Source organism: Eptesicus fuscus, chromosome 1 (assembly GCF_027574615.1).
Source record: "Eptesicus fuscus isolate TK198812 chromosome 1, DD_ASM_mEF_20220401, whole genome shotgun sequence".
Taxonomy (NCBI): domain Eukaryota; kingdom Metazoa; phylum Chordata; class Mammalia; order Chiroptera; family Vespertilionidae; genus Eptesicus; species Eptesicus fuscus.
In genome coordinates this window covers 916697-935516 of record NC_072473.1, presented here as the reverse complement: position 1 = coordinate 935516, position 18820 = coordinate 916697, and the positions used below count along the sequence as shown (strand labels likewise).

Sequence of the window (18820 nt, the reverse complement as noted above, 5' to 3'; positions counted from 1 at the left end):
GTTTTTATCTTTTGTGTGTTGTTTGTTTGTTTGAATTTATTTTTTATTTTTATTTATTTCAATAAAAATGATTTTAAATATAATCATGTTACATGCAATAGACCTTAATATTTCAAGAAAAAAACGATCTCAAGTGTGATAATGTTGCCTGCAATAAACATTACTATTTCAAGAATAAGAGGATTTTAAGTATAATTTTCTTTCTTCATAGATGGACACTGAGTGGCCAGATGGTGATGATCTCTGAACGCATAATAACCTGGCCACTCAGTGTGTGTGTGTGTGTGTGTGTGTGTGTATGTATATATATATATATTAGAGGCCCGGTGCATGAATCTGTGCATGGGTGGGGTCCGGCCAGCCTGGCCAGGGGGAGGGGACATGGGCGGTTGGCCGGCCTGCCTGCTGGTCGAACTCCCGGTCGAGGGGACCATTTGCATATTAGCCTTTTATTCTATAGGACAGACACGGAGCGGCCGGATGGTTATGCGTTCAGAGGTCATCATCATCTGGCCGCTCCGTGTATTTTTTCTTTGATGTCAGAGAGGAAGGGAGAGGAAGAGAGAGAGAGAGAGAAACATCCATGATGAGAGAGAATCATGGATCGGCCGCCTGTGTGATGACAGGTCTCTTTCCTCCTCACAGGACATAAGAAGCGAGAAGGAGACCATGTTACATCCGGAACATCCCAGGTAAGAAGGGTCGCGATGCAGTCATGAGTCTCCCATTTCGGCCTCCGCATGTCTCCATGTCCCTGTTACCAATGCACCCATAACAACGAGGTGTATTGCTTCTGGCTCAGGGGTTGGGCGTCGACCTATGAACCAGGAGGTCAGGGTTCGAGTCCCGGTCAAGGGCACATGCCCAGGTTGTGGGCTCGATCCCCGGTAGGGGGCGTGCAGGAGGCAGCTGATCCATGATTCTCTCTCATCCTGGATGTTTCTCTCTCTCTCTCTCTCTCTCTCTCGCTCTCCCTTCCTCTCTGAAATCAATCCTCTATAATAAAAGCCTAATATGCTAAGTGTCTGGTTGACCAGTCGGCCGTTCAACCAATCACAGCGTCATATGCTTATGATATGCTAAGGCCGCTCAACCGCTCGCTATGATGTGCACTGACCACCAGGGGGCAGATGCTTCGACAGGTAGGTTAGCTTGCTGCTGGGGTCCGGCTAATTAGGACTGAGCGAGACGGGCCGGACACGCCCTGGAGCCCTCCCGTGGTTCCTCCCCAGCTGGCCAACCTCCTGTGTCTCTCCCCGGCCCCGATCATGCACCCGTGGGGTCCCTCGGCCTGGCCTGTGCCCTCTCGCAATCCGGGACCCCTCAGGGGATGTCGGAGAGCCGGTTTCGGCCCGATCCTGCAGGCCAGGCCACGGGACCCCACTGGTGCACGAATTTGTGCACCGGGCCTTTAGTAAAAATATATTTAAAAAGTATGATTTAGCTGTAGCTGGTGTGGCTCAGTGGATAGAGCATTGCCCTGCAGACTGAAGGGTCCCGGGTTCGATTCCCGGTCAAGGGCACACGCCCAGGTTGTGGGCTCGATCCCCAGGAGGGGGCGTGCAGGAGGCAGCCGACCCATGATTCTCTCTCATCATGGATGTTTCTCTCTCTCTCTCTCTCTCTCTCTCTCTCTCTCTCTCTCTCTCTCTCTCCCTCCCTCACTCCCTCCCTGAAATCAATGAGGAAAAAAGAAAGAAAGAAACGCTAAGCATGGCTTTGTCAGCTTGCTGTGCAGGGCCTGGCTGGCTGTGACCATCGGCATCCTGGGTTCGAGGCCGACCGACAGTGGAGATGTATCCGGCTCGCGTCCCAACATCCTTCTGCTGATGGCGGATGACCTTGGCATCGGGGACGTCGGCTGCTATGGCAACAACACCATCAGGCAAGAAGGAGAGCATCCCCCCCACCCCAACCCACCAAGTGTTGCCCCAATGGGGGGACCCCTGACGATGCCTCTGACCCTGGAAATAGCCAATGCAGATGTTAAGAGAATTCTGCACACACCCCTAAACACCCTGCATCCTGCTATCTTCCTGGGCTCCCAACATCTCCAGCTCAAATGCGTCCCATGCGGGGGCAACTTTTCTTTCTTTCTTTCTTTCTTTCTTTCTTCCTTCCTTCCTTCCTTCCTTCCTTCCTTCCTTCCTTCCTTCCTTCCTTATTTTTTTCTTTTTTACATTTTTTGTCTTTTTTCTTTATTTCTTTTTTTTCTTTCTCTCTTTCTTGTTCTTTTTTCTTTCTTTCTATCTTTCTTTTTTGTTTATTTTCTTTCTTTTTCGTTCTCGTTCTTTCCTTCTTTCTTTCTTTCTTTTTTTCTTCCTTTCTTTGTGTCTTTTTCTTTTTTATTTTCTTTCTTTCTTTTTTTCTTTTTCTTTTTTCTTTCTTTCTTTCTCTCTTTTTTCCTTCTTTTTATTTATTTCTTTCTTTTTTTTTCTTTTTCTTTTTTCCTTCTTTTTTCTATGTCTTTCTTTTTCGTTTTTTTCTTATTCTTTCCTTCCTTCTTTCTTTCTATGTTTCTTTTTCTTTCTTTTTTCTCTTTCTTTCTGTCTTCCTCTTTCTATCTTTCTTTTTTTCTTTCTTTCTTTCTTATTTTTTTTCTTAAGATTAGCATGTTTTGCCGAAACCGGTTTGGCTCAGTGGATGGAGCGTCAGTCTGTGGACTCAGGGGTCCTGGGTTCGATTCCGGTCAGGGGCATGTACCTTGGTTGTGGGCACATCCCCGGTAGGGGGTGTGCAGGAGGCAGCTGGTCGATGTTTCTCTCTCATCATAGATGTTTCTAGCTCTCTATCCCTCTCCCTTCCTCTCTGTAAAAAATCAATTTTAAAAATATATTTAAAAAAAAAAAAAAGATTAGCATGTTTTGCCGGGCTGGTGTTCCTCAGTGGTTGAGCATCAATCTATGAACCAGGAGGTCATGGTTCGATTTTAAAATGAAAATATATTTTAAAAACATAAGATTGGCATGTTTTTATTAATTTTAGAGAGCAAGGCAAGGAGAGGGAGAGAAAGAAAAAAACACCGATGATGAGAGAGAATCATGGACTGGCTGCCTCCTGCACGCCCCCTACTGGGGATGGAGCCTGCAACCCGGGCATGTGCCCTTGACTGGGAATTGAACTGTGACCTCCTAGTTCAGAGGTCAATGCTCAACCACTGAGCCACACCAGCCAGACTCTTTTTTTTTAATAGATATTTTTTTCAGTTTTTCAGAAAAAAAAAAAATGAGAGATTTCCCATATTCCCCAGACCCTAACCCTAATTCACAAAGGTACATCCATGTCATTCAACCTCCAGCCATAAAGCCCAACACAACCAATGTATGATTTCTTTTTTTATATATATATACATTTTTATTGATTTCAGAGAGAAGGGAGAGGGAGAGAGAGAGAAACATCAACAATGAGAGAGAATCATGGGTCGGCTGCCTCCTGCACGCCTCCTACTGGGATGGAGCCCACAACCTGGGCATGTGCCCTTGACCAGGAATCGAACCCTGACCTCCTGGTTCATGGGTTGACGCTCAACCCCTGAGCCACGCCGGCCGGGCCACCGTCATGTATCCAAGGATGACCCTCGATATTGATGGGGAAACCCTGTTTTCTTTGCTGAAGGAAGGAAATGATTCTCGCTTCCCTTCCACAGGACCCCAAACATCGACCGCCTCGCCCAGGAGGGCGTGCGGCTCACCCAGCACCTCGCCGCGGCTTCCGTCTGCACCCCAAGCCGAGCCGCCTTCCTGACGGGCAGGTACCCTGTGCGATCCGGTGAGTCCCTCCTCGTGTCTAACCACTGAGCCACGCTCCCTCTGACGTCTCTCATTCGGGCGTGAAACTGCGGGCCCTGCCCGGCCGGCGTGGCTCAGTGGTTGAGCGTCGACCTAGGAACCAGGAGGTCATGGGTTCGATTCCCGGTCAAGGGCACATGCCCGGGTTGTGGGCTCGATCCCCACTAGAGGGCGTGCAGGAGGCAGCCGATCCATGATTCTCTCTCATCATGGATGTTTCTCTCTTTCCCTCTCCCTTCCTCTCTGAAATCAATAAAAATATTTTTAAATAAATAAATAAACGTAAACTGTGGGTCATCCAATACAGTGGCAAAGAATGATCCAAATCCCATATATATATATATATATATATATATATATATATATAGTAGCTAGATTATTATGATCTCTGAACGCATAATAATCTGGCCACTCAGTGTGTCTATGTGTGTGTGTGTGTGTGTGTGTGTGTGTGTGTGTGTGTGTATATATATTAGAGGCCCGGTGCATGAATTCGTTCATGGGTGGGGGGGGTCCATCCAGCCTGGCCAGGGTGAGGGGACATGGGTGGTCGGCCGGCCTGCCTGCTGGTCGAACTCCTGGTTGAGGGGACCATTTGCATATTAGCCTTTTATTCTATAGTATATACTGTATATATATATATATATATATATGTGTGTGTGTGTGTGTGTGTGTGTGTGTGTGTGTGTGTATAGATTGATTGATTGATTTCAGAGAGGAAAGGAGAGGGAAAGAGAGATAGAAACATCCATGATGAGAGAGAATCACGGATCAGCTGCCTCCTGCACGCCCCCCTACTGGGGATGGAGCCCACAACCCTGGTACATGCCCTTGACCGGGAATCGAACCCGGGACCCTTCAGTCCACAGGCCGACGCTCTATTCACTGAGCCACACCGGCCAGGGCCCCATATACATATTTTTAATCCTTATCCAAGGTTATATTTTTATTGATTTTTAGAGAGAGAGGAAGGGAGAGAGAAAGAGGGAGAGAAACATCAATCGGTTGCCTCCCATATGCACCCCCACGAACCCCAACTGGGGATCAAACACGAAACCCGGGTATGTGCCCCGACCGGGAATCAAACCCGCCACCTTGTGGTATACGGGACGACGCTCCCACCCATTTAGCCACCTGGCCAGGCCTCACACCGTCGTCTCAATTTGATCCTAATAATAATGATAAAAAATATTCCCATCAATATATGAGTGCATAAAGGTGTGATATATCTATATCTATCTATAGAACTCTATCTATATCTACCTATATCTATATATCTATATCTACATCTATATATCTATATCGATGTCCATATCTATCTATCTATATCTATCTCTATCTATACCTATCTCTGTATCTATCTCTAGCTATGTATCTAGAGATATATGTCTATCTATACTTATATCTATATACCTATATCTATATCTCTCTATATCTATCTATCTCTCTGTTTCTACCTCTATATCTATATATAGCTATATAACTATATCTGTATCTATATCTATATCCATATATCTATATCTATCTATATCTATATCTTTCTATCTATCTCTATCTATATCTATATATAGCTCTATAACTATATCTATATCTATATACCTATATCTGTATGTGTCTGTATCTCTACCTATATCTATATCTATCTCTCTATTTCTACCTCTATATCTATATATAGATATATAACTATATCTATACTATTTCTTTTTTTTAATATATTTTATTGATTTTTTACAGAGAGGAAGGGAGAGGGATAGAGAGTTAGAAACATCGATGAGAGAGAAACATCGATCAGCTGCCTCCTGCACACCCCCCACTGGGGATGTGCCCGCAACCAAGGTACATGCCCTTGACCGAAATCGAACCCGGGACCCTTGAGTCCGCAGGCCGACGCTCTATCCACTGAGCCAAACCGGTTTCGGCTATATCTATACTATTCTATATCTATATCCATATATCTACATATCTATCTATATCTATATCTATTTCTATCTATCTCTATCTATATATCTATATCTACATCTCTATCTATATCAATATATCTAAACCCATCTATATATCTATACCTATACCTATACCTATATTTATATCTATCACTCTATTTCTATCTCTATCTCCATCTCTATATCTCTATCTCCATCTCTATATCTGTCTGTTCCCTCTGTAAAGTATATATACATGTCTAACCAGCACGCTGTACATCCGAAGCTCATCAATATAGATAAAAGGCTAAGTGACCGGCCATCTGTCCAGCCGACCGTCCGTCCGACCCACCGGCTGGTACATACGACGCGCGCTACCTACTTAAAAATAAGTGTTGACGCGCTCACGTGGGATACGTATAAAGCTCTCACTGGTGGCCATCGCACGCGTGTTTTCATTTCTTAATGCTATATTATATGTGCTATTTTGACGTGATTTTTTTGCACTAACATCATGACCACGCGATTGATCTTTCTTCTAATCAATTCCCTTTCCGTGCACCGGGCCACGGGTGTGTAATGCCGACTGTGAATTGTCACTGGGAAACACACATTTTTTTTTAAGTGAAATAATGGCAAGGACAGGGGTTAAAAACGAGTGCGTGACGGTTCCGTGTGTCTGAAAAACGGTTCCCCGAAAGGCATGGTGTCCAGCGATGGCTCCCGCGTCCTCCAGTGGACGGCGGTCCCGGGAGGTCTTCCCGCGAACGAGACGACGTTTGCGGAGATCCTGAAGGACCGGGGCTACGCCACGGGACTGATAGGTGAGTGTGTCTCCAAGCTCTAAGAACAGCGTTTCTCTTTGTATTTCTTTACTGTGTTTGTACTGATTTCAGAGAGCAGAAGGGATGGAGGGAGAGGGAGAGAGAGAGAGAGAAAGAGAGAGAGAGAGAAACAACTTCTGTATGCAAATCACGGCCTGCACAGCCATGCTGGACTCTGGGAGACGCACCCACCTTCTCTCCATCTTGTGGGCGCCCCTCATCTGGTCGATCATTGCTGCCACCTTGTTCTTTATCTCTTCGCATGGAACTGATAGGTGTGTGTGTCTCCAAGCTCTAAGAAGAACATCGTTTCTCTTTGTATTTCTTTACTAGAGGCCCGGGGCACGAAACTCGTGCACGGAGGGGGGGGGTGTCCCTCAGCCCGGCCTGCACCCTCTCCAAGCTGGGACCTCCCTCTCACCATCCAGGACTGCTGGCTCCCAACTGGTCGCCTGCCTGCTTTCCTGATCGCCCCTAACCGCTTCTGCCTGCCAGCCTGATCACCCCCTAACCACTCCCCTGCCAGCCCGATTGCCCCTAACTGCCCTCCCCTCCAGGCCTGGTCACCCCTAACTGCCCTCCCCTGCCGGTCTGGTCGCCCCTAACTGCCCTCCCCTGCCAGCCTGGTCACCCCTAACTGCCCTCCCCTGCAGGCCTGGTCACCCCTAACTGCCCTCCCCTGCAGGCCTGGTCACCCCTAACTGCTCTCCCCCTGCAGGCCTGGGTCCCCCACAACTGCCCTCCCCTGCCGGCCTGATTGATGCCTAACTACGCCCCTGCCAGCCTGTTTGCCCCTAACTGCCCTCCCCTGCAGGCCTGGTCACCCCTAACTGCCCTCCCCTGCAGGCCTGGTCACCCCGAACTGCCCTCCCCTGCAGGCTTGATCACCCACAACTCCCCTCCCTTGCAGGCCTGGTCCCTCCCAACTTCCCTTCCCTGAAGACCTGGGTCCCCCCAACTGCCCTCCCCTGCAGGCCTGGTCCCCCCCCCACTGCCCTCCCCTGCAGGCTTGATCACTCCCAACTGCCCTCCCTTGTAGGCCTGGTCCCTCCCAACTGACCTTCCCTGCTGGCCATCTTGTGGTGGCCATCTTGTGCCCACATGGGGGCAGCCATATTGTGTATTGGAGTGACAGTCTATTTGCATATTACTCTTTTATTAGATAGGATTGTGTTTTTTTATTGATTTCAGAGCAGAAGGGAGAGGGAGAGAGAGAGAGAGAGAGGAAAAATGTCTGTGTGCAAATCACGGCCTGCACGGGATGCCGCTGGAGGCTGGGGGGCACACCCACCTCCTCTCCATCTTGTGGGCGCCCCTCATCTGGTCAATCATTGCTGCCACCTTGTTCTTTATCTCTTCGCACGTCCTGGGTGTGCCGATCGTTCACACGGACTGCTTTCTGACGAGGAACCACAGCATCCCCTACTGGGGATCCAGCCCACCACCCGGGCATGTGCCCCGACTGGGAATCGAACCCTGACCTCCTGGTTCATAGGTCAACGCTCAACCACAAAGCCACACTGGCTGGGCAAACACAATAATTATTTTGAAATGAAACCAAGGTATCATGATCACTACGTTATAGTACTAATTTTTTATGATTTATGTTTAAAATATTTTTATTGATATCAGAGAGGAAGGGAGAGGGACAGAGAGAAACATCAATGATGACAGAGAATCATAGATTGGCTGCCTCCTGCATGCCCCCTACTGGGGATGGAGCCCACAACCCAGGCATGTGCCCTTGACCGGGAATCGAACCGTGACCTCCTGGTTCCTAGGTCAACACTCAACCACTGAGCCACACTGCTGGGCAAGAACAATAATTTTTTTGAAATGAAACCAAGTTATCATGATCACTATGTTATAGTAATAATTTTTTATGATTTATTTTTTAAATTTTTTTGATTTCAGAGAGTAAGGGAATAAGTGAGAGGGAGAGAGAGAAACATTAATGAGGAGAGAGAATCATGGATCGGCCGCCTCCTGCACGCCCCCTGCTGGGGATCGAGCCCACAACCCTGGGCATGTGCCCTTGACCGGGAATCGAACCCTGAACCTCCTGGTTCATAGGTCGACGCTCAACCACTGAGCCACACTGGCTGGGCAAGGACAATAATTTCTTGAAATGAAACCAAGTTATCATGATCACTATGTTATAGTAGTAATTTTTTATGATTTATTTTTTAAATGTTGTTATTGATTTCAGCGAGGAAAGGAGAGGGAGAGAGAGAAACATCCATGATGACAGAGAATCATGGACCGGCTGCCTCCTGCACGCCTCCCACTGGGGATCGAGCCCACAACCCGGGCCTGTGCCCTTGACCGGGAATCGAACCCGGCACCTCCTGGTTCACAGGTCGACGCTCAACCACTGAGCCACACTGGCTGGGCAAGGACAATAATTTCTTGAAATGAAACCAAGTTATCATGATCACTATGTCATAGTACTAATTTTTTATGATTTATTTCTTAAATATTTTTATTGATTTCAGCGAGGAAAGGAGAGGGAGAGAGAGAAACATCCATGATGAGAGAGAATCATGGATCGGCTGCCTCCTGCACGCCCCCTACTGGGGATCGAGCCCACAACCCGGGCCTGTGCCCTTGACCGGGAATCGAACCCGTGACCTCCTGGTTCATAGGTCGACGCTCAACCCCTGAGCCACGCCGGCCGGGCCATATAAACCCCCCTTTTCGCTTTTCTAGGGAAATGGCACCTGGGCCTCAACTGTGAATCCTCGACCGACCACTGCCACCACCCGCTCCGCCACGGATTCGACCATTTCTACGGAATGCCCCTGTCCCTGATGGGCGACTGCGCCCGCTGGGACCTTTCGGAGAAGCGCGCCGACCTGGAGCGCTCCCTGCACCTCTGCGTGCGCCTCGCGGCCTGCGCGGCCCTGACCCTCGCCGCCGCCAAGCGCGCCCGCCTCCTCCCCGTCTCCTGGGCGCCGGCCGTCTGGTCGTTCATGGCGGCCACCTTGTTGTTTATCTCTTCGCACGTCCTGGGCCACCTGATTGTGCACGCGGACTGCATCCTGATGAGGAATCACGGCATCACCCAGCAGCCCATGGACCTGGCCCGGACGGCCTCGCTCATGCTCAGGGAGGTCTCGTCCTTCGTCCAGCGGTGAGAGCCGGCGCCGGGGGGAGCGGGGGGACGGGGGGACGGGGGGGGCGGGCAGGTCCGACTCAGGGTTCTGGCTTCGTGAGGAGACGATATTGAGACGGTTGTTTCTGTCCTGAGTGTCTGAATGGTGATGTGGGCCCGGCCCCAGCCCAGAAAGACAGGATTGGTGCACAGGGGCCAGGAGGGTCCGGGCCGGTGTGGCTCAGTGGGTAGAGCGTCCGCCCGCGGACGGAAGGCCGTGATTCGCACACAGACGTTTTTCCTCTCTCTCTCTCTCTCTCTCCCTCTCCCTTCTGCTCTGAAATCAATCAAAACACAATCCTATCTGATAAAAGAGTCATATGCAAATAGACCATCACTCCAATGCACAAGATGGCTGCCCCCATGTGGACACAAGATGGCCACCACAAGATGGCCAGCAGGGGAGGGCAGTTAGGGGAGGGCAGTTGGGAGGGACCAGGGTTCGATTCCGGTCAAGGGCATGCACCTCGGTTGCAGGCTCCAGCCCCAGCCCTGCTCAGGGCGTGTGTGTAGGAAGCAACCAGTGGGTTTTGTGTCTCTCACATCGATGTTTCTCTCTCTCTCTCTCTCTCTCTCTCTCTCTCTCTCTCTCTCTCTCTCTCTCTCTCTCCCCCTCACTCTCTTCCACTCTCTCAAAAAATCAATGCAGCCCTGGCTGGTTTGGCTCAGTGGATCGAGCATCGGCCTGTGGACTGAAGGATCCCGGGTTCGATTCTGGTCAAGAGCACATGCCCGGGTTGCAGGCTCGATCTCTAGTAGAGAGAGAGAGAGAGAGAGAGAGAGAGAGAGAGAGAGAGAAACATCCATGAGGAGAGAGAATCCTGGATCGGCTGCCTCCTGCACGCCCCACACTGGGGATGGAGCCCGCAACCCGGGCATGTGCCCTTGACCGGGAATCGAACCCGGGACCCTCCAGTCCGCAGGCCGACGCTCTATCCACTGAGCCACACCGGCCAGGGCGGTGTAATGAATTTTAAGCCTGCCTCTCTATGGCTATCTTTAATATTTGTGTGTTTTTTCAAATTTTCTTTTTAAAAATATCTGTTAAATTATTTTATTTTTTGACTTTTTATTCTTTTTATCTAGGTTAATATTTTTATTTCTTTTTTATGTGAGTTTTTTTTAAAGAACAGGAACTGCTTTTAAAAAAAATATACACTTTTCTATTAATTTCAGAGAGAAAGGGAGAGGGAGAGAGAGAAACATCCAGGAGGAGAGAGAATCATGGACCGGCTGCCTCCTGCACGCCCCCTCCTGGGGATCGAGCCCACAACCCGGGCCTGTGCCCTTGACCGGGAATCGAACTCTGACCTCCTGGTTCCTAGGTCGACGCTCAAATCACTGAGCCACACCAGCCAGGGGCCAAAAAAACACACAAACAAAACAAAACCTGGGCTCCCGTTGTATTTATTTCTAGGAACAAGCAAGGCCCCTTCCTTCTCTTTGTGTCCTTTCTCCACGTCCACACGCCTCTCGTCACCACGGAGAGTTTCCGTGGGAGAAGCCGCCACGGGCTCTACGGAGACAACGTCGAGGAGATGGACTGGATGGTGGGTACGTCACTCTGGCCTGGTTACATTTCATTTCATTTAATTTTATTTATTTTATTTATATTATTTTATTTATTTTATTAATTTATTTAATTTTATTTATTATTTTATTTATTTATTATTTAATTATTTAATTTATTTTATTATTTATTTATGTATTTATTACTTTATTTATTTTATTATTTTATTTATTTATTTTATTGGTATATTTTATTTGTTTTATTATTTTATTTATTTTATTTTATATTTTATTTTATTTTTTTATTTTATCATTTTATTTCATTTCATTTCATTTATTTTATTTTATTCATTTTTTTATTTATATTATTTTATTTATTTTATTAATTTGTTTAATTTGTTTAATTTGATTTATTATTTTATTATTTAATTTATGTTATTATTTATTTATGTATTTATTACTTTATTTATTTTATTATTTTATTTATTTATTTTATTGGTATATTTTATTTGTTTTATTATTTTATTTATTTTTTTTTATTATTTTATTTATTTTATTTTTTTATTTTATCATTTTATTTTATTTTTTTAATTTATTTTATTTCATTTCATTTTATTTTATTCATTTTATTTATATTATTTTATTTATTTTATTAATTTTATTAATTTATTTGATTTTATTTATTTATTATTTTATTATTTTATTTATTTTATTATTTATTTATTTATTACTTTATTTATTTTATTATTTTATTTATTTATTTTATTGGTATATTTTATTTGTTTTATTATTTTATTTTATATTTTATTTTATTTTATTTATTTATTTATCATTTTATTTTATTTTTTTAATTTATTTTATTTCATTTCATTTCATTTCATTTTATGATTCACGTATAAATGAAATCCTATGGCATTTGTGTTCGTTCCTCTGTCTGCCCTGTGTCACCATCATGCCCTCGAGGTCCACCCAGGCTGTTGCCTTTGGCGGGACCCCCTCCCTTTTTCATGGCTGTATACTATTCCACTGTATGGACAGACCACCACTTTTTTAAAAAATATATTTTATGGATTTTTTTCCGACAGAGAGGAAGGGAGAGGGAGAGAGAGTCAGAAACATCGATGAGGAGAGAGAGACGTCCATCCGCCGCCTCCTGCACGCCCCCTACTTGGAACCGAGCCCGCAACCCGGGCATGTGCCCTTGACCGGGAATCGAACCCGCGACCTCCCGGTTCCTAGGTCGACGCTCAGCCACGGCGCCACGCCGTCCGGGCGGGCAGGCATCTGTGTCGATTGGCTCAGACGCATCCGTTCTTTGCAGGGCGGATCCTGGATGCACTGGACAGGGAAGGTCTCACCAACAAGACCCTCATTTATTTTACGTCGGACCACGGCGGGTCTTTGGAGGCCCAGCTGGGACCCCACCAGTATGGGGGCTGGAACGGGATCTATAAGGGTACGTGTGCCGGGCCCCCCGAATCCTTGGGGGGGGGGTGGTCCTCACTCCGGTTCGCAGCCCTTCCCTGGAACGGCGCTGTCTCTTTAAGACCGAAAATCCTGCTGACCAAGGACTTTTCTTCTATTATTTTTTAAATATATTTTTACTGATTTCAGAAAGGAAGGGAGAGGAGAGAGAGAGAGAGAAGCATCCACGAGGAGAGAGAATCATGGACCGGCTGCCTCCTGCACGCCCCCTACTGGGGATGGAGCCCGCAACCCGGGCTTGTGCCCTTGACCGGGAATCGAACTCTGACCTCCTGGTTCCGAGGTCGACGCTCAACCCCTGAGCCACGCCGGCCGGGCAAGGAGTTTGCTTTCCTATCGAGGGTAGAAATGACCGTTTCTCATGATCAGATTTGATTCTATTTTTTTTTCTTATTTTAATCTTTATTATTGAGCTAGAGGCCCGGTGCACAAAATCCGTGCATGGCTGAGGGGGTCCCTCAACACATCCTGCTCCCTCTCCAATCCGGGACCCCTCGGGGGATGTCCGACTGCCGGTTGGACATCCCTCTCGCAATCTAGGACCGCTGGCTCCTAACTGCTCATCTGCCTGCCTGCCTGCCCGATCGCCCCTAACTACTCTCCCCTGCCTGCCTGATCGCCCCTAACCGCCCTCCCCTGCCGGCCTGATCGCCCCTAACTGCCCTCCCCTGCTGGCCTGATCGCCCCTAACTGCTCTCCCCTGCTGGCCTGATCGCCCCTAACTGCACTCCCCTGCTGGCCTGATCACCCCTAACTGCCCTCCCCTGCCAGCCAGATCACCCCTAACTTCCCTCCCCTGCCTGCCTGATCGCCCTTAACTGCTCCCCTGCCTGCCTGATTGCCCCTAACTGCTCTCCCCTGCTGGCCTGATCACCCCTAACTGCACTCCCCTGCTGGCCTGATCACCCCTAACTGCCCTCCCCTGCCAGCCAGATCACCCCTAACTGCCCTCCCCTGCCTGCCTGATCGCCCCTAACTGCTCCCCTGCCAGCATGAGCGCCCCTAACTGCTCTCCCCTGACAGCCTGATAACCCCTAACTGCTCCCCTGCTGGCCTGATACCCCCTAACTGCTCTCCCCTGCCGGCCTGATACCCCCTAACTGCTCTCCCCTGCCGGCCTGATCGCCCCTAACTGCTCTCCCCTGCCGGCCTGATCGCCCCTAACTGCTCTCCCCTGCCAGCCTGATCACCCCTAACTGCTCCCCTGCCTGCCTGATCGCCCCTAACTGCTCCCCTGCCTGCCAGTTTCTTTCCTATTTCTGTCCAACACATTTGACAATTTCTAGACTCTTGTCAGGGCACATGCCCGGGTTGCGTGCCCGGTCTTGCAGAAGGCAGCTCATCGGTGTTTCTCTCTCATCGATGTTTTTATCTCTCTATCCCTCTCCCTTCCCCCTCTCTCTCTCTCTCTAAAAAAAAAAGAAAAAGAAAAAATCAATAAAAACATATTTTGAAAAATGAATTAAAATAAGAATAGACTGGACCGTCGCCTGGCGATTCCTAACCATGTCATCTCCTTGCAGGTGGCAAAGGCATGGGGGGCTGGGAAGGCGGGATCCGTGTCCCCGGGATATTCCGGTGGCCCGGGGTGCTGCCCGCCGGCCGGGAGGTCCACGAGCCGACCAGCCTGATGGACGTCTTCCCCACCGTGGTGCAGCTGGGGGGCGGAGAGACGCCCCAAGACAGGTACCGGGCGGCGCCTCCCAAATCAACACTTCAGTGTTGCCTACAGAGAACATGTATGTGATGTAGAGTGCGCGTGAAGTCAGGGTCGGGGAAATGGACTCGGGGTTCCTGTCATTTTATACTGGGATCAAGTATCGGCTTTATTTTATTTTCCATACTAGAGGCCCGGTGCACAAAATTCATGCACGGGGGGTGGGGTGGGGTGTCCCTCAGCCCAGCCTGCACCCTCTCGCAATCCGGGACCACTGGCTCCTAATAGCTCACCTGCCTGCCTGCCTGATTGCCCTTAATGACTCTGCCTGCCAGCCTGATCGCCCCTAACTGCTCTCCTCTGCTGGTCTGGTCGCCCCTAACTGCCCTCCCCTGCTGGCCTGATCGCCCCTAACTGCTCTCCCCTGCCGGCCTTATCGCCCCTAACTGCCCTCCCCTGCTGGCCTGATTGCCCCTAACTGCCCTCCCCTGCCAGCCTGATCGCCCCTAACTGCCCTCCCCTGCCGGCCTGATCGCCCCTAACCACCTCTGCCTCGGCCCTCGCCACCATGGCTTTGTCCAGAAGGATGTCCGGAAGACGTCTGGTCTAATTAGCGTATTACACTGTTATTAGTATAAATTTTATTTAAAAATATATTGTCAATTTATTTCAGAGAGAGAGAGACAGAAACATCCATGACGAAAGAGAATCATGGATCGGCTGCCTCCTGCATGGCCCCCACTGGGGATCAAGCCCACAACCCGGGCATGTGCCCTTGACCGGAATCGAACCCAGGACCCTTCCGTCCGCAGGCTGATGCTCTATCCACTGAGCCACACCGGCTAGGCCTGTGTCTGCTTTATTTTATACAAACAAAAAAAGCAAATCAAACCAAAAAACCCAACCAGAAATAAATAAATAAATAAATAAATAAATGTATTTCCTTTCTTCTGGAAGAAAGAAAGTTATAAAAAAAAGGAAAACCAGTTGATCCTGGAGTGACGATTATAAAAATATTATAAATAATAAAATAAAAATGAAGCACAAATCTGTGTGCGTTAATCACTAAGATAAATAAAAATGATATTACCCCTACCTGGTTGTCTCAGTGGATAGAGCGTCGGCCTGCGGACTGAAGGGTCCCGGGTTCGATTCCAGTCAAGGGCATGTACCTTGGTTGCAGGCACATCCCCAGTGGGGGGGCGTGCAGGAGGCGGCTGATGGATGTTTCTCTCTCATCGATGTTTCTAACTCTCTCTCCCTCTCCCTTCCTCTCTGTAAAAAATCAATAAAATATATTTTTAAAAAATGAGAGAGAATCATGGACCAGCTGCCTCCTGCACGCCCCCTACTGGGGATGGAGCCCGAAACCCGGGCCTGTGCCCTTGACCGGGAATCGAACCCGTGACCTCCTGGTTCCTAGGTTGACGCTCAACCACTGAGCCACACAGCCTGTGTGTTGGATATCAGCTGAGCCCTCTGTTGCCTCGTGAGCATTTAATCCGAGATGCTATTGGCAGGCGAGCTGGGGGCTGGCGGCACCCCTGAACCCCTCAGCTCGCCAAGGCTGGCGCTGACTTCTCACGCACATGTGCCAGCAGGTGTCCCCCCCAAACCTTGTGTCTCCCCGCTGCTGTCTGCAGGGTGATGGACGGCCGGGACCTCCTGCCCTTGATGCTGGGGACCACCCCGCGCTCGGACCACGAGTTCCTGATGCATTATTGCGAGACGTTTCTGCACGCCGTCCGGTGGCACCAGCGGGACCGTGAGTAACCTGGGGGGGCGGCCCCCCTCTTTCTTTTTTTAAAAATACATTTTATTGATTTTTTACAGAGAGGAAGGGAGAGGGAGAGAGAGTCAGAAACATCGATGAGAGAGAAACATCCATCAGTGGCCTCCTGCACGCCCCCCACTGGGGATGTGCCCGCAGCCAAGGTCCATGCCCTTGACCGGAATCGAACCCGGGACCCCTCAGTCCGCAGGCCAATGCTCTATCCACTGAGCCACACCGGCTAGGACTTTAATATATCTTTATTGATTTTTTTTTTAAATCATCATCTGAGGATATTTTATCATTGATCTTTTAGACAGAGTGGAAGAGAGAGGGACAGAGAGAGAGAAACATTCATGATGAGAGAGAATCATGGATCGGCTGCCTCCTGCACGCCCCCTACTGGGGATCGAGCCCACAACCCAGGCCTGTGCCCTTGACCGGGAATCGAACCCTGACCTCCTGGTTCCTAGGTGGATGCTCAACCCCTGAGCCACGCCAGCCGGGCAGCCTCCCTCCTTTTTCATGGCTGCGTACTATTCCACCGTGTGGCCGGACCCCATGCACATTCTCCATTCACCCATTCTTTGATGGACATTCACTCTGTGTTCACCTTCTGGCTACTGTGGGTCACCCTCCTCTCCAGCTCAGCATCCTCTTTCTCTGTGATTATTATTATTTTTTTAATGTTTATTGATTTTTTTTAGAGGGAGAGAGAGAGAGAAACATCCATGATGAGAGAGAATCACCAATCAGCTGCCTCCTGCACGCCCCCGACTGGGGATGTGCCTGCAACCAAGGTACATGCCCTTGACCGGGAATCGAACCCGGGACCCTTCCGTCCGCAGGCCAACGCTCTATCCACTGAGCCACACCAGCTGGGTGCCCTGTGATTTTTTTTTTAAATATACTTTATTAATTTTTTACAGAGAGGGAGAGGGAGAGTTAGAAACATCAATCAGCCCTAACCGGTGTGGCTCAGTGGATAGGGCGTCGGCCTGCGGACTCAAGGGTCCCGGGTTCGATTCCGGTCAAGGGCATGTACCTTGGTTGCGGGCACATCCCCAGTGGGGGGCGTGCAGGAGGCAGCTGATCGATGTTTCTCTCTCATCGATGTTTCTAACTCTCTGTCCCTCTCCTTTCCTCTCTGTAAAAAATAAATTATATATATTATATTTTTAAAAAAAAGAAACATCCATCAGCTGCCTCCTGCACGCCCCCTACTGGTTGGGGATGGAGCCTGCAACCCGGGCATGTGCCCTTGACCGGGGTATCGAACCCGGGACCCTTCAGCCCGCAGGCCGACGCTCTATCCACTGAGCCACACCGGTCGGGACTAAAAAATATATATTTTATTGATTTTTTACAGAGAATTAGAGGGAGAGTCAGAAACATCCATCCGCTGCCTCCTGCCCGCCCCCCTACCGGTTGGGGATGGAGCCTGTATCCGGGGCCTGTGCCCTTGACCGGGAATGAACCCAGGACCCTTCGGTCGGTCGGTTGGCAGGTCGTGGCTCTGACCATCCACCCACACCAGCCGGGGCGCATTGCAGTTCTCCTCTCTCGCCCCCAGGGGGAGCCATCTGGAAGGTGCATTACCAGACGCCGACCTTCCACCCCCCGGGCGCCGGCGCCTGCTACGGGCAGGGGGTCTGCCCCTGCTCGGGGCCCGGGGTGACGCGCCACGACCCGCCTCTGCTCTACGACCTCTCCAGGGACCCCTCGGAGGCGCGCGCCCTGGCGCCGGACACGGAGCCCGCGTTCTTCCAGGTGCTGGAGCGCGTGGCGCGCGCCGTGGAGAGCCACCGGCGGACCCTCCTGCGCGCTCCCCCCGCGGCCTGGCAGCTGGATGAGCCCCGCAACAGCTGGAGGCCCTGGCTGCAGCCCTGCTGCGGGGCGCCCCCCTACTGCGCGTGCAACCGGGAGGCGGGGGGCGCGCAGTGACCGTGCGCTCGGGTGCCTGGGGCCGGGACCTCTCCATCCATCCATCGGGGATGGAATGAAAGTCCAGGCACCCGTGGGTGGGGGGACGGGGGGGGGGCGCAGTGACCGTGCGCTCGGGTGCCTGCGGCCGGGACCTCTCCATCCATCCATCGGGGATGGAATGAAAGTCCAGGCACCCGTGGGTGGGGGGACGGGGGGCGCGCAGTGACCGTGCGCTCGGGTGCCTGGGGCCGGGACCTCTCCATCCATCCATCCATCGGGGATGGAATGAAAGTCCAGGCACCCGTGGGTGGGGGGACGGGGGGCGCGCAGTGACCGTGCGCTCGGGTGCCTGGGGCCGGGACCTCTCCATCCATCCATCCATCGGGGATGGAATGAAAGTCCAGGCACCCGTGGGTGGGGGGACGGGGGGGCGCGCAGTGACCGTGCGCTCGGGTGCCTGGGGCCGGGACCTCTCCATCCATCCATCGGGGATGGAATGAAAGTCCAGGCACCCGTGGGTGGGGGGACGGGGGGGCGCGCAGTGACCGTGCGCTCGGGTGCCTGGGGCCGGGACCTCTCCATCCATCCATCCATCCATCCATCGGGGACGGAATCAGAGGCCAGGCACCCGTGGGTGGGGGGACGGGGGGCGCGCGGGAGAGCTGGGACGAAGCTAACAAGAGCGGGAGGCGATGGCACAGTCCTGGGCGATCTCCATTTGGTAAAAGGTGCCCAGGCCACGCAGCGGGGGGAGTGACGCAACAGGCCAGTGACGCAACTGGTCATG

General features: G+C 50.3%; 1 protein-coding gene across 1 annotated transcript; it reads left to right on the top strand.

Annotated features, from left to right (window-relative positions):
* Nucleotides 1-669: 669 nt before the first annotated feature.
* On the top strand, nt 670-18079 carry ARSL (arylsulfatase L). The gene is made up of 10 exons (XM_054714746.1): nt 670-692; nt 1727-1885; nt 3647-3768; nt 6409-6531; nt 9241-9664; nt 11103-11239; nt 12516-12650; nt 14203-14365; nt 15980-16101; nt 17681-18079. Exons 1-10 carry the CDS (start codon nt 670-672, stop codon nt 18049-18051), a joined length of 1779 nt encoding a protein of 592 aa, XP_054570721.1. The 3' UTR covers nt 18052-18079.
* The last annotated feature ends 741 nt before the right edge of the window (nt 18080-18820 follow it).